The sequence below is a fragment of the Scyliorhinus canicula genome, chromosome 18, assembly GCF_902713615.1.
Source record: "Scyliorhinus canicula chromosome 18, sScyCan1.1, whole genome shotgun sequence".
NCBI classification, from domain to species: domain Eukaryota; kingdom Metazoa; phylum Chordata; class Chondrichthyes; order Carcharhiniformes; family Scyliorhinidae; genus Scyliorhinus; species Scyliorhinus canicula.
The window spans coordinates 131,415,334-131,431,495 of record NC_052163.1 but is presented as its reverse complement, the minus strand read 5'-3'; the positions used below and the strand labels follow the sequence as shown (position 1 = coordinate 131,431,495).

The window sequence follows — 16,162 nt, the reverse complement described above, 5'->3', positions numbered from 1 at the left end:
ATTTGTCACCAGTTCACTATTCTAAATTTTCAGAGTATTTGGATTTGGTTAAAAAAAATAGGCTGCAATTATGGCAGAAATATCAGAAAAGCATGAAATGTGTACTGCATCCTTCTACACGTGGAATACATAACACAGGAGTTTCTTAAGTGGACAATCATACACTTAGCGAGTGATCGCCGAAGAAGGAAGACAACCCGTGGAATATATTACTACCTCTCAACCACTGGAATATGTATCTCACTCCCTTTGTTTCATGATGAAGCAGAATGTTCGTAACCTCTGTCCAATTTGACCAAGCTTAGATTCCAGACCCATATCCACTTCATGACATAGACCACCTCCTTCCACCTTCACCCATCGCTGCCCTTGCTTTAGCTCTTCCACAATTGAACCCATGTTTTTTCTTTCCTCCAGATTCGACTGTAAAGCCTCCGCTACCTGTATCCAAATTCATACCAAGTCAGACTTGCTCATGAAACCCATGCTCACTTTAATCTGCAATGGCATCTTGTTCATCATCTTGATTTTAACATTTTAATTATGCTCACATCTTGTAATGACCTCCTCTCGTCCCACAACTCCAAGAATTTAAAATTCATCTGTCTCTGATCTCTTCTGCATCCCAAATATCTTTCACCCCATCAGTGGTAGCCATGCCAAAAAGGCCCAAATTTCTGCCATTACTTTCCTAAATCTTCCTGCTCCTTCAACACCATGTTTTAAAAAAACAAAGCTTTTGGTTACCTGTTCTACTTTCTCCCCTTAGCTTTTGCAGGCCTGTAAAAGCTTGAAACATTTGCCTATGTCGAGGGAGGAAGCAGTCAGTACAGGGATCCCCTGTGGTCGTTCCCCTTAGTAACAAGTATACCCCTTTGGATACGGGGGGGGGGGGGGGGGGAAACTTACCAGGGGTAAGCCATGGGGTACAGGTCTCTGGCACAGAGTCTATGCCTGTTGCTCAGAAGGGGAGGGAGAGGAGTAGAGCACTAGTCATTGGAGACTCCATAGTTAGGGGGATAGGAGATTCTGTGGGAACGAATGAGACTCGCAATTGGTGTGTTGCCTCCCATGTGCCAGGATCCGTGATGTCTCGGATCGTGTTTTCGGGATCCGTAAGGGGGAGGGGGAGCAGCCCCAAGTCGTGGTCCACATAGGCACCAATGACATAGGTAGGAAAAGGGATAAGGTTATAAGGCAGGAATTCAGGGAGCTAGGGTGGAATCTTAGAGCTAGAACAAACAGAGTTATTATCTCTGGGTTGTTACCCGAGCCACGTTCTAGCGAGACGAGGAATAGGGAGAGAGCAGTTGAACACGTGGCACAGGGATGGTGCAGGAGGGAGGGTTTCAGATACCTGGATAATTGGGGCTCATTCTTGGGTAGGTGGGACCTCTACAAACGGGATGGTCTACACCTGGACCTGAGGGGTACCAATATCCTGGGGGGGGGATATTTGCTAATGCTCTTCGGGAGGGTTTAAACTAATTCAGCAGGGGGTTGGGAACCTGAATTGTAGCTCCAGTATACAGGAGGTTGAGAGTAGTGAGGTTTCAAGGTTGCAGGAGTGTACCGGCAGGCAGGAAGGTGGTTTAAAGTGTGTCTACTTCAACGGCAGGAGCATCCGGAATAAGGTGGGTGAACTTGCAGCACGGGTTGGTACCTGGGACTTCGATGTTGTGGCCATTTCGGAGACATGGATAGAGCAGGGACAGGAATGGTTATTGCAGGTTCCAGGGTTCAGATATTTTAGTAAGCTCAGGGAAGGTGGTAAAAGAGGGGGAGGGGTGGCATTGTTAATCAAGGACAGTATAACGGTGGCAGAAAGGACGTTTGATGAGGACTTGTCTACTGAGGTAGTATGGGCTGAGGTTAGAAACAGGAAAAGAGAGGTCACTCTGTTGGGAATTTTCTGTAGACCTCCGAAAAGTTCCAGAGATGTAGAGGAAAGGATTGCAAAGATGATTCTGGATAAGAGCGAAAGTAACAGGGTAGTTGTTATGGGGGACTTTAACTTTCCAAATATTGACTGGAAACGCTATAGTTAGAGTACTTTAGATGGGTCCGTTTTGTCCAATGTGTGCAGGAGGGTTTCCTGATGCAGTATGTAGACAGGCCAACAAGAGGCGAGGCCACGTTGGATTTGGTACTGGATAATGAACCAGGACAGGTGTTAGATTTGGAGGTAGGTGAGCACTTTGGTAATAGTGACCACAATTTGGTTATGTTTACTTTAGCGATGGAAAGGGATAGGTATATACCACAGGGCAAGAGTTATAGCTGGGGGAAAGGCAATTATGATGCAATGAGGCAAGAGTTAGGATGCATAGGAGGGGGAAGGAAACTGCAGAGGACGGGCACAATTGAAATGTGGAGCTTGTTCAAGGAACAGCTACTGCGTGTCCTTGATAAGTATGTACCTGTCAGGCAGGGAGGAAGTGGTCGAGCGAGGGTACCGTGGTTTACCAAAGTGGTTGAATCACTTGTCAAGAGGAAGGAGGCGGCTTATGTAAAGATGAGACGTGAAGGTTCAGTTAGGGTGCTCGAGAGTTACAAGTTACCTAGGAAGAACCTAAAGAGAGAGCTAAAAAGAGCCAGGAGGGGACATGAGAAGTCTTTGGCAGGTAGGATCAAGGAGAACCCTAAAGCTTTCTATAGGTATGTCAGGAATAAAAGAATGACTAGGGTTAGAGTAGGGCCAGTCAAGGACAGTAGTAGGAAGTTGTGCGTGGAGTCCGGAGGAGATAGGAGAGGTGCTAAATGAATATTTTTCGTCAGTATTCACACAGGAAAAAGACAATGTTGTCGAGGAGAATACTGAGATACAGGCTACTAGACTAGAAGGGCTTGGGGTTCATAAGGAGGTGGTGTTGGCAATTCAGGAAAGTGTGAAAATAGATAAGTCCCCTGGGACGGATGGGATTTATCCTAAGATTTTCTGGGAAGCTAGGGAGGAGATTGTTGAGCCTTTGGCTTTGATCTTTATGTTATCATTGTCTCCAGGAATAGTGCCAGAAGACTGGAGGATAGCAAATGTTGTCCCCTTGTTCAAGAAGGGGAGTAGAGACAACCCCGGTAATTATAGACCAGTGAGCCTTACTTCTGTTGTGGGCAAAGTCTTGGAAAGGCTTATAAGAGATAGGATTTATAATCATCCAGAAAGGAATAATTTGATTAGGGATAGTCAACACGGTTTTGTGAAGGGTAGGTCGTGCCTCACAAACCTTGAGTTCTTTGAGAAGGTGACCAAACAGGTGGATGAGGGTAAAGCAGTTGATATGGTGTATATGGATTTCAGTAAAGCGTTTGATAAGGTTACCCACGGTAGGCTATTGCAGAAAATATGGAAGCAAGGGATTCAGGGTGATTTAGCAGTTTGGATCAGAAACTGGCTACCTGATAGAAGACAAAGGGTGGTGGTTGATGGGAAATGTTCTGACTGGTGTCCAGTTACTAGTGGTGTACCACAAGGATCTGTTTTGGGGCCACTGCTGTTTGTCATTTTTCTAAATGACCTGGAGGAGGGCATAGAAGGATGGGTGAGTAAATTTGCAGATGACACTAAAGTCAGTGGAGTTGTGGATAGTGCGGAAGAATGTTGCAGGTTACAGAGGGACATAGATAAGCTGCAGAGCTGGGCTGAGAGGTGGCAAATGGAGTTTAACGCGGAAAAGTGTGAGGTGATTCATTTTGGAAAGAATAACAGAAAGGCAGAGTACTGGGCTAATGGTAAGATTCTTGGTAGTGTGGATGAGCAGCGAGATCTCGGTGTCCATGTACATAGATCCCTGAAAGTTGCTACCCAGGTTGATAGGGTTGTTAAGAAGGCATACGGTATGTTACCTTTTATTGGTAGGGGGATTGAGTTTCGGAGCCACAAGGTCATGTTGCAGCTGTACAAAACTCTGGTGCGGCCGCATTTGGAGTATTGCGTGCAGTTCTGGTCGCCGCATTATAGGAAGGATGTGGAAGCATTGGAAAGGGTGCAGAGGAGATTTACCAGGATCTTATGAGGAAAGGCTGAGGGACTTGAGACTGTTAACATTAGAGAGAAGGTTAAGAGGTGACTTAATTGAGGCATACAAGATGATCAGAGGATTAGATAGGGTGGACAGTGAGAGCCTTTTTCCTCGGATGGTGATGCCGAGCAAGAGGGGACATAGCTTTAAATTGAGGGGAGATAGATATAGGACAGATGTCAGAGGTAGGTTCTTTACTCAGAGAGTAGTAAGGGCGTGGAATGCCCTGCCTGCAACAGTAGTGGACTCGCCAACATTAAGGGCATTTAAATGGTCATTGGATAAACATATGGATCATAAGGAAATAGTGTAGATGGGCTTTAGAGGGGTTTCACAGGTCGGCGCAACATCGAGGGCCAAAGGGCCTGTACTGTGCTGTTATGTTCTAAGAGCAGAAGGTTGTGAAAGGTGGACTGCATAGGAATAGTCGGGTCTGAAGGTTGCAAAAGCATAGGTGAGGTTTCATTAGCAAATAAGTGGAGGTAGAGGAAGAAATGGGTGAATTCAGCAACAGATACACATCATACAGCTGCTTGGTTCTGGTTGTGGAGGTGCTGCAAGAACCTTATATCAGTTTCCAGCTGGTTCAATTTGATGGTCATAACAAGTGGGTGCAGATTGAATACAGCGGTTCATATCGGTTAGCAAAGGCAGTTTATTAACAATTGTAAGTTTAGGATTTTACAATAAAATATGCATTATTCTGACCACAAGATACTGTCTTGCCATAACTAGCTTTTTCTTAAATAAAACAATATATCGTTCCTTAAATGGGAATAATACTTTTTATGTTTAACATTTCATGCGTAACACATTAAAATCTTGAAACAGGTACAGTCCATAACAGGAACTTTTAAAAATATATTCAAATGAGTAAAGCTGTCAGTTATAAGAAAAATAGAATATTTCTAAGAAATTTAACAATCTCTTTTCAGTTTCTACTCTTTGATGATCAGACTTCTTAAAATACTTTTTTTTTTTTTTAAAAGCCACATTGATACTGACCATCGACTATCTGGAATATACTGACAGAAATCTTCTGTACAGCTGCACATTCAATTAAGTACTTTGGTAGTAAAGCATTCACATTAAACTACATCAATCAATCAGCTCCAAAGTGTCCAGACCATACAAAGTGATCTAGTAGAAGGTAACCTATCAATTTGTTGTACCACCTTTTGCATAACCCCCTGCTCCCCGCCTCTACAGTGAATTGAGGTGAAAAAGGTGTTAAAGAGAGACCACGAAGGAGGAAAGGGTAAAGAGCCAGACAACCCATTTCCCAACCTCAAACTCCCAAGTGGCAATGTCTGAGGTTAGAAGAAAGTTGTGTCTGCAGATTGTTGCGATGGTGAATTTTCTTTGTTACTATTTAATCTATTACTGCACTCTTAAGTATGAAACATTTAACAGAAAATGCATTAAAAACAGAGTATACAAGATGTATAAAATAATCTAAATAGTATTTCAGTTGGTACATCCAACGATAAATCCCTTTCGCAGCTTTGTATTTACATTTTATAGTAAGAGGTTGAACAAGTTACTATAACTGTCTAATGAAGATGGTAAAAGGAAAGGGAAGGAATCAAGAATTCAAACACTTTTAATTTTGATTTGCACAAATAACTTTTGTAAAAATTGCAGCTAAAAACTAAATAAAAAGCTGCTGCGGCCTTAAAGGGGAATGATCAATTAAGTTTTTGTCGCTAATACAAATAAACATCAAAAGCCAAAGTGGAAAATTTTATTTGAATTACTTGTTCGAACTTTGTACAATTAACAAAAATCCCTTTCTAAATATCTAACTCAGAACATGTGAATGAAATTATACTATTATTTGGCATGAAAATCAAACACTCTAGGAATGTCTGGTGCAAAAGTAGAGTTAGTCAGTGTTTGCTTTAAAGATTATTTTGATTTTAAATCTTTAAAAGTAGTTATCTTTAAAAGAAATCCATGCAAAACACAGAAAAACAACTGAAATTACTGATCCAAGTAAAGAATGATTAAAAAGGACTTAAAGCACATAATAAATTTTATTTACTTATATTAACTTTAAATAAAGCTGCATATTTTGCAAAGACTAACATTCTGAAAACTCATCAAACAGAGAAATTGACAACAATCTCTGTTTTTATTTATAGTAAGTCTATCATTTTAACTGAAAACAATATCAAACATTTTATTAGAGTTGTGCAAGTCCCTCATCACCAAGATATCTGACACCAGTCAAGATATTAGCAATTTACTTAGAATGGTTGTAGCATTCAAACTGAAATTCATTGAAAATTGTACTTGGGGATATTCAGCACTTTATCTCTCTAGTCTGTTCACAAATAAATGTGCAGTACTGCCTTAAATACAAAAGCAGAAAATAACAAAGTTGCATGGCAAATTTTAAGGAAAAGGATCAGTGTAATATATAACTTCAGTGGTGAAGTTTTATAAATATTTACACATAAATGAAAATTTTATGGGTACACTTTTCTGGAATGAATGCTTTAAAGTCCAGATCACCATTTTACTTTTCACACGTAAAAACACAGTTCAAAACATCAGGCATGATATGCCAAACAAATTAGTTATTGAATTTAGTACAAATTTTCTTTGAGCTAATAATAGAACCAGTGTACATATCCCAAAGACCTAACAGTACAGCATGCATGAGCCTTAACCAGGCAACATATATTAAAATTGTTTTTATTCCAACTACTCCTAACATATTAAAATTCTGGTTGGTTGCACAATGTAGTCGTTCAATCAGCTAACAAAGTGCATTTCTGCAAAGTAGGATTGGCCAAAATTTTCTTCCTTCATTTTACAAAAAGCATGCTATATAAAATGTTTCTATATTGTTCAGTCATGCAGCCCTGACCACGGAGCATGACTTATTTTAATAGAGCAGAGAATCCCAATGCATGGTATTTCAAAAATACGTTAATAGGATTTTTAAGAATAACAAAGCAGCTCTGAAAGTGTCCTGGCTTGTACAATTCAGAGTGGCAAAAAGCAGCATAATGATAATAATCATAATATTGAACAGGTTGAATAATGTTTGACGTATCAGGAACAACGCGCTAAACTCTGAAGTTGGCAGAACATAGCGTACTTTATAGCAAGAGGATTAGAGTACAGGAGCAGGGATTCCTTGCTGCAATTATACGGGGCCTTGCCGAGACCACATCTGGAATAGTTTTTGGTCTCCTTCTCTGAGGAAGGACGTTCTTGCTATAGAGGGAGTGTAGCTAAGGTTCATCAGACTGATTCCTGGGATGGCAGGACTGACATCTGGGGTGTGATCTGAATAGGGACAGAGTCTCATAACACAAGAGTAGCCCGGCACTCGGAGCACCAAAATACACTCTGCTATCTAACGCCCATCTGGGTAGATCGGGGGCTTCAGCGAGGAACTCCCTGACGAGGCCACACATAACCCCGTTTTTGGCACCAAGGAGCTCCGCTCGCTGTAACTCCTCAGTGCAGCCAGAGATCGGGACGCCATTTTTAAACAGTGCCCCAATCTCTCAAGCATCAACGCAGCCCCACGCCTGCGCAGGGGATTTCCCCCAGCCCGATCAGCGCTGTGCAGAAAATGACAGCTTGGCGCCAGTGCCCCTTCCAGCCTGCAGTGCCCCAGTCAGCTGGCAGTGCCACCTGGGAACCTTGGCACCAGCAGTTCCAGGATACCATCCTGCCCAGAGGACATGCACTGGCGACCTCCAATCCCTTCGGAGACCCCTACGAGTGCTGTTCCATCTGGTCCCCATTTATGGAGACCAGCACTGAATTGTAGTCATCCGAGGTCTCCAAGACGAGGGAGTTAGATCCCATGCCTTGGGTAGATCATGGGAATGCATATCAGAGTGAGACTATATGTGTCACTCTAATATGCAGATTTGCCAGAAAGTGATCCCGTCCACAGTGGGTAGGATTCACATTGTGACATCTCGCGACACCGCGTTAGATCTCACGAGGAATGGCGAGCTGGGTAGATCCCGTATGCGAGAACTACCGGTCGCATTGTGCCTCGCTGCTTTCGGCGCAACGTGACCGGTAAATCCCGTCTAAGAGGACAGAATGAGTTGGTTAGGATTATATTCGCTAGAGTTTAGAGGAATGTGGGGGTATCTCACAGAAATCTATAAAATTCTAACAGGACTAGACGAGGCAGGAAGGGTGTTCCCGATGGTGGGGTTGTCCAGGATAAGGTGTCACAGTCAGTAAACCATTTAGGACTGAGATGAGGAGAAAGTTTTTCATCCAGAGCGGTGAGCCTGTGGAATTTACTACCACAGAAAGGAGCTGAGGCAAAATCATTGCACATTTTCAAGAGGAGTTAGATATAGCTATATCAGGGGCTATATCAAAGGGTGGAAGGCAGGAACAGGTTACGGAGTTGGATGACCAGCAATGATAATAATGAATGGTGGAGCAGGATCGAAGGGCCAAATGGCCTGCTTCTACTTTCCATGTTAATGTTTCTTACATTTGAATAAAAAATTTGTATCTGGTTAGATAGCCGTTGGTGTGCATAAGTGTGAGCAAGTCTGTGTAAATAACAGGCGCACATACCTGCAAGTATTTCCAAAGCAACACACCAGATATGAAATATAGTAGCTGTTGTATTACAAATTTCTGTAGAAAGATCAATCAGCTCATTTGTTTTCCTACACATTACATTGAACATTTCATCTGTAACCAATCTCAGATCTACAAACATATAATTCAGTACTCATTTTAACTGTCCTGAGAATCAATGTATTGGAATTTTTCTAGGATAAATGTTTTCCACAGAAAGAATGTTGAAAATTGCTACAACAGACTATAGGGAATTACAGAACGCAAAATGTGTCAGCTTGCATAGAGAAACCTGGAGTGAAACATTTTTATTTTCAGACATAAAGCAAAAAGACCAAAAAAATTAAAACTTTTATGTTCAGACCATGAAATAGAAGGGGCGGATTCTCCGGTCCCTCAGCCGGAGTGTCTCTTGGAAGCGCACTGTTCGCTGCCGGCGGGATTCAACCTTCCTGCCGCTTGTCAATGGGATTTCCCATTGAAGGTACCCCCCCCCACCCCACGCTACCAGGAAACCCATGGAGGGGGGGGGGGGCCTCGCTTCCACAGTGGAAATCCAAACATGGCTAGGTTAAAAACAATTCCAGGCATCTACTTAAATTTTAATTTGAAAGTACTCCAGCATTTATTTAACGTTGATAAATAAAGCTGAGGATAGTCAGCCAAACACATTTGCTTAATGCATATTGCGCTCTACTATAATGTGGAATGTTGAGCATCATGTATCCCACCTTGTCCTAAAATAACCAACCAAAGTTAAACAGTAAGTTTCAAGTCTAGAAAACCACTCTGCTGATTCAATTAGACAATTATTGAAAACTACATTAGTATACTTGACAAAACATATTTCTTACATTTCCCTTTTATATAAAGTAGCACTGTGCATATTGCTAATAAAAACATAGTTTCATTAAGAAATTGAGTTCACAGCTCTTCCTCACATGTGCTTGTATTTGATGGCAATTTGAATATTCCAAAATTAAGTTATGGTTATTCTGTGCATTCCCAATGGATTCGAAGAGGTTAGCATTTGGGTTATTTTAACCTACTGCTACAGAATTAGGCTCATCAATTTACACTTGGATGCATATACTTTATTTCAAAATTAAACTTTGTAAAATAATGAGAACTGTTACTGTCATAAAGAATGGCAAAAGTTAATTTCCATCAGTTTTTACAAAAATGCAACTTTTGTTTGCAAATGGCGTTAATGTTGCTTACAGCATCAACAAAATGAGTAAGATCTTTCATAAATATCATGACACTTCAACAGATTGAAAGCAAGTTGTTTTACGCAGGCTGGGTATTACACTGATTTGCCACACAATCCAAAATGTTAAGATGCCGGCAAACATTTTGATTAACTTCAATTCTCCATGGTTGCTGCGTTTTAAGATTTTTTAAAAAGCAGCCTTGACAATGCACGATTTAGGTGATAAATACCTTCTCCATGAAATCACTGTACGCCCACAGCTTTCTTCCACTACTCAGCATCAATGCAGACAAGATTTTAGTAAAATGTCTCCTCATGAACGGTCTTTGGCAAGCAAGGTCAAAAGGCACAATACAAATTCAGGGTAATTTTAAAGCTTCTTCCCATTTTAAAACCTAGGCTTATGTGGCAATTGGCAAAATACATTTCTCCTTTAATTCCCAATTAAGGTTATTTCCATTAAGTTATGTCAGATGCTCATGCAAGAACTTAAACATAGAAAGCAAGCCTGTAATATTAGTCATCGACAGTAATGAAAATGTGTAGTTGTCTGAATTCTGATTCCTAATGAATAACATTTATTCATGCATCATTGTCATTATCCGACATCTCAGCCAACAAATTGTGGAATTAACTGGCTGTTCACAAACATTAATAAAGTACATAGGTCTCTACAACTCTCACATCAATGTCAAAGCAGTCCATGAATACGCGTGCTCACCAAATTACTAGTTAAATCCGATTCCTTGAACAGCTACAACATTCCTTGAACAGCTAGCCAGCTTACAACATAATGAAACTTATCTGAGCATGTACTTTAAAATGTTCCTCTTTTAAGCCTTCGTCCTTCCCAAAGAAATACAAGTAATCAGAAGCAAATGATTTTGTAACTTTCAAAATAATTTGATAATAGGGTCTTAGTCACTCTATGCTTGTTACATAGAAATTCCAATTATATCCAGTACTTGGGAAGCATTTCACGGTCTAAAAACCCAAAAGGAAATTTTTCAAGATAACACTAACCTCTTCCCAAACCCCAGTGTTGAAAACTAGGCATTCTGCAACACATTTCCAGTTAGAAACACTGTTATAAGGCACTTGCATCTATCAGGCTTTGGCAGCAACAGCATAATGACATTATAGGTGAATGCACTTGGGAAAATGATTCCAGCACATTTAAATAAAATGTTTAAAATATATGGTCAGTGCTGAGTATTTTGTTGGTCCCTTAATTGTTTTCTAATTGCAAAAAAAGCAAACAGAATGTAAATCCTTCCTTTATACTGTGTCAAAATGAAGCAATTCTCTAAAGATATGTAAGCGAATCAGCTTCAAAATGGTAGCTGCCATTGTATTAGTTCATTAGCTCCTCTTTATTCCCTTCTTATATAATTACAGTGGATGTAATCAGTTGGATTAACTGGCAAAGACAATCTTCATCCGCAGGAAGCATGCCTGCTATTGTTTCTATGTGAATTAGCGCTGGAGTCAATGCCTTGGAGAAGTTAGTGACACTTTTGGGAACAGTTTCCACATGTTGCCCACTAAATATCCCTAAAACAACCTACTCTTTTTATGAAGGTAATCCACTTCCTTCACATTAGTCTGACAGAAATAAGTCGCCAAAGAATGGAAAAGTTTTAAAATGCCTTCTAGTTAATTTTGGAACTCTAAGACTACGACCTTTATAATTTTCCGATGAGCAATAAACATATCTTTAAGATTTAAAATAGCTTCACAACTAAATGATGATGATTTGATTTTGTTTCTGATTTATGCAGTTATTTGGAATGCATGTAAAGGTCACTGCCTCTTCATGGTAAGAAGTCTTACAACACCAGGTTAAAGTCCACAGGTTTGTTTCAAACACGAGCTTTCGGAGCACTGTTCCTTCCTCACCTGAGGAAGGAGCAGTGCTCCGAAAGCTTGTGTTTGAAACAAACCTGTTGGACTTTAACCTGGTGTTGCAAGACTTCTTACCGTGCTCACCCCAGTCCAACACCGGCATCTCCACATCATGACTGTGTCTTCATGGCAGTTCATTGAGAATAACAATTACCAAATCTCAAATCACACCTCCAAGTCAACATTACAACATTGAACAATATCCTGGAATGTTTTGCATTTGAGGCCCAGAAAGATTGCATACATGGGTCTAAGGACCTTGTATTACATAATATCTAATTCAAACTGAAACTATTATAAAAAATCTTCACCGTATTCAACTTTTGTAGAATTTGAGGGTTCATGGGGTAGGTTTTTATTTCACTGTGACAATCTAGATATTGCCCAATAAAAATCAATAGTAATGTTTCAAGACTTTTGAGATATCAATGTAGTTTATATTGATGAATCGTCGATTATCCAATCACCTGTCATTTAGCATGTCTCCCATAAATATTTATGAAGATGGTGAGATTTTCCAAACAGGCACAAACTGTATTTTTCAAATTGCAGTTAATGCACCAAGTTTCAAGTGCTGTTCACTAAATCATATTTTAAGGCCAAACATACACACGGTAACTATCACACTGAATAAGAAAAACAATATAAGTAAACGTCACAGAAATAAAAGTTTGGTAAACAGTGTTGTCTTAGAACTTACATAAACAGTAAGTTAATGATTTATACCACAAAAGTGGCTTCATAATCAGTGTACTGCAATGTTTCAAGGAACAAACATATTTGCAACAGTGTCTCTCCCAACACTGTTACCCACATACCAACTATTAATTTTAAAATAATTGTTGCCATTATCTTTAATAGCCAAAACATTATCTTCCAAAGATAGTTTTGATTTGATGAAAGTTGAATATGAACCAGAAACCACCTACAACCCCGAACACCAAAAAGCCCCGGACATAGAACATACAGTGCAGAAGGAGGCCATTCGGCCCATCGAGTCTGCACCGACACACTTAAGCCCTCACTTCCACCCTATCCCTGTAACCCAATAAACCCTCCTAACCTATTTTTTGTCACTAAGGGCAATTTATCATGGCCAATCCACCTAACCTGCACATCTTTGGACTTGTGGGAGGAAACTGGAGCACCCGGAGGAAACCCACGCAGACACGGGGAGAAGGTGCAGACTCCGCACAGACAGTGACCCAAGCCAGAATCGCACCCGAGACCCAGGCGCTGTGAAGCCACAGTGCTAGTCACTTGTGCTACAGTGATAACCTAGTACTTGCTATTATGTCCCTTACTTTAAAAATTAAACTGATTCATAAATCAGATCATAAATGGTTCATAATCCTGGCCAAATACACGTTGCCTCTCATGGCACCTCTCCTGAGCACAAGAATATTAAGACTATTTTTGTTTAACTAATGTAAACTTTTATAATTCTGTTATGTTCAAGCAATGGCAGTAACTCTTTTTGTGGAACTTGCACATATTAAAATGAAATAAACGTACAGGAACTTTACCAATTAATGAGGTAATCTGTAAGTAAAGTTCTATCATAGAAAAGGCACGGGATACCTAGCAGTGATTACATTTGAAAAGTCCCTTTAAGCGTTTAGAACCCAATGACGAGTTCCAAAATTACTCCTGGGTGTCAATTTGAATAATAGATTTAACAAGGACAGTTTTAACCTTTTTGATGGCAAATAGCAAAGCAGACCATTTGTGGCCCATAAATCTTTAAAGTGGGGGGGAACACAAACTGAAGAAATTGTGAGCTAATCAAAGTTTAAACATATTCAATGGATTTCTGGAAATAAGATCAAACCCGAAAAGCAAAATACTGCAGTGTTAAAAATCGGAAATAAAAACAGAAAATGCTGGAAATACTCAGATGAACAGGAAGCACTTGCGGAGAGAGTTAGCACTTCATGTTAATGATCTTTCATCAAAGGTCAAACATTAACTTTTTCTCTCCAGTTACTTCCTGACCCTCGAGTATTTCCAGCGTTTTTTATGACACTGCTATATTTTACTGGTACAGTTCAATTGCTCTACATTTTGGTCAGTTTCTGGTGGGAAAAGAAGTCTAACTCTAGATCATGATCAGAATAAAAATAGAACAATGTAGCCACACACTACATTTTGGAAATATTCACATCCAATCTGATGTCTTTTTGAAGTCCAATTCCACAGCAGTTAGCACTGATCACAGACCTTAGTCTAAGAGACAAAAATGATGTGCACATAATACACAGGAAAAACAGGCAGAAAAGCCCTTTCCAATGCTACTACTCATGATTGAGGCCTTTGTAGTGTAGTTCCAATGAATTATGCTTTAACTTTTTTAATATGTAACATAATACCAGGCATTTACATTTTCTATTTAGAAATGTTAATTTGTGATTTCATGTAAAATTGTATCACAAAAAAATAGGTACTTTATTTTTGAAGATTGACATCCTAAGACCACTCATCACCACAAGGGTATCTTGGTACTGTGGGATATTGTGGTAGAGTATTACCAGTAACAGTATGAAATGCTGATTGGTTTACTGGGGGATTCTGCCACGTGCCAGCCTTCCATTCTTCTTGGGCCTTCTGAAAACTTCCACCACCACCCCGATAAATTTTATGCACCTATTAGATTAAATTACAACAGTAAATATAAAACACATTTTAAATCCGATTCCTAAACCTGCCTCTCAGCTTTTCACATTTTACAATGTTCCAAATGATTTGCAAACTCTGCCAGGTTTCCAGCAATCATGTTTAATGTGAGGGCAAATATTAATCAAATCAACACCCCCCCATGAAAAATTCTACTTGCTAATTGTCTTGATGTTTAACAAAGCAAAACATCACCCAATGGTTCAGATCAAGAGGCATGCAGGGAGTCAAAGACCAAAACGTCCTCCCTACCAAGCTATGAAATGTTGCACTGAAACATGGGCAGCAGAGTTTGGATGAGCTGAATAATAATGATAATCTTTATTAGTGTCACAAGTAGGCTGCAATGAAGTTGTGAAAATTCCCTAGTCGCCACATTCCGGCGCCTGTTCGGGTACACAGAGGGAGAATTCAGAATGTCCAATTCACTTAACAAGCACGTCTTTCGGGACTTGTGGGAAGAAACCAGAGCACCTGGAGGAAACCCACGCAGACACAGGGAGAACACGTGCAGTCTCCGCAACAGACAGTAACCCAAGCCAGGAATCAAACCCAGGTCCTTGGCTGTGAAGCAACAGTGCTAACCACTGCACTACCATGTAATACCGTACCAGCCTCCCCGGACAGGCGCCGGAATGTGGCGACTAGGGGCTTTTCACAGTAACTTCATTGAAGCCTACTCGTGACAATAAGCGATTTTCATTTTTTCATTCAATAGAGTGTGGAAGATGAAGGCCAGTCTGAAGAGATTTGGAATATTACTGTCAGTTAATGAAAGCATGAATGACTGTTTCAACAGATAGGCTGAAGCAGGGTTTGGATGGATGATTAAGTAGAGGAAAGAGAAAGATTGAAGAGGAAAAGCAGAGGCTGAATGAGGAGGAAGAAACACAGAAGCATGGAGGGAGCAAGAGATAGAGTCATAGAGGTTAACAGGATGGAAACAGGGCCTTTGGGCCAACGTGTCCATGCCGCCCAGTTTTTAAACCACTTATCTAGTCCTATTTGCCCGCTTTTGGCCCATATTTGGCTGTACTCATCTTACCCATATAAGTGTCTAAATGTTTTTTTAAAAGACAAAATTGTACCTGCCTCACTCACCACCCTGTGAACAAATTGCCCCACTGGACCCTTTTGCATCTCTCCCCTCACCTTAAATCTCTGCACTCTAGTTTTAGACTCTCCTACCTTTGGGAAAATATGTTGACTATCTATCTTATCGATGCCCCTCATTATTTTATAGGCTCTATAAGATCACCTCCAAGTCTCCTACGCTCCAGGGAAAACAGTCCCAGTCTATCTAGCCTCTCCTTATAGCTCAAACCAGGGTGGCATGTGGCACAGTGGTTAGCACTGCTGCCTACGACTCTGGGGGCACGGGTTTGAATCTCGGCCCTGGGTCGGTGTCCGTGTGGAGTTTGCACATTCTCCCCGTGTCTGCGTGGGTTTCACCCCCACAATCTAAAGACGTGCAGGGTAGGTGGACTGGCCACGCTAAATTGCCCCTTAGAACATAGAAAAATACAGCACAGAACAGGCCCTTTGGCCCAAGATGTTGTGCCAAACTTTTGTCCTAGATCAAGAACAAATCAATCTACACCCCAGCATTCTACCGTAATCCATGTGCCTATCCAATAGCCGCCTGAAGGTCCCTAATGTTTCCGACTCAACTATGTCCACAGGCAGTGCATTCCATGCCCCCACTACTCTCTGGGTAAAGAACCTACCTCTGACATCCCCCCGATATCTTCCACCATTTATCTTAAATTTATGT

General features: G+C 40.7%; 1 protein-coding gene across 5 annotated transcripts in view; it reads right to left on the bottom strand.

Annotated features, from left to right (window-relative positions):
- Window positions 1-14,027: 14,027 nt before the first annotated feature.
- The window catches only part of LOC119953301 (secretory carrier-associated membrane protein 4-like), a 49,953-nt gene continuing 47,818 nt past the window's right edge, over window positions 14,028-16,162 (bottom strand). For all 5 annotated transcript variants that reach the window (XM_038777428.1, XM_038777429.1, XM_038777430.1 and 2 more), the window contains one exon: window positions 14,028-14,358. In XM_038777428.1, the coding sequence (XP_038633356.1) occupies window positions 14,182-14,358 (177 nt within the window). In that variant the 3' untranslated portion in view covers window positions 14,028-14,181. The remainder of the gene's footprint in view (window positions 14,359-16,162) is intronic.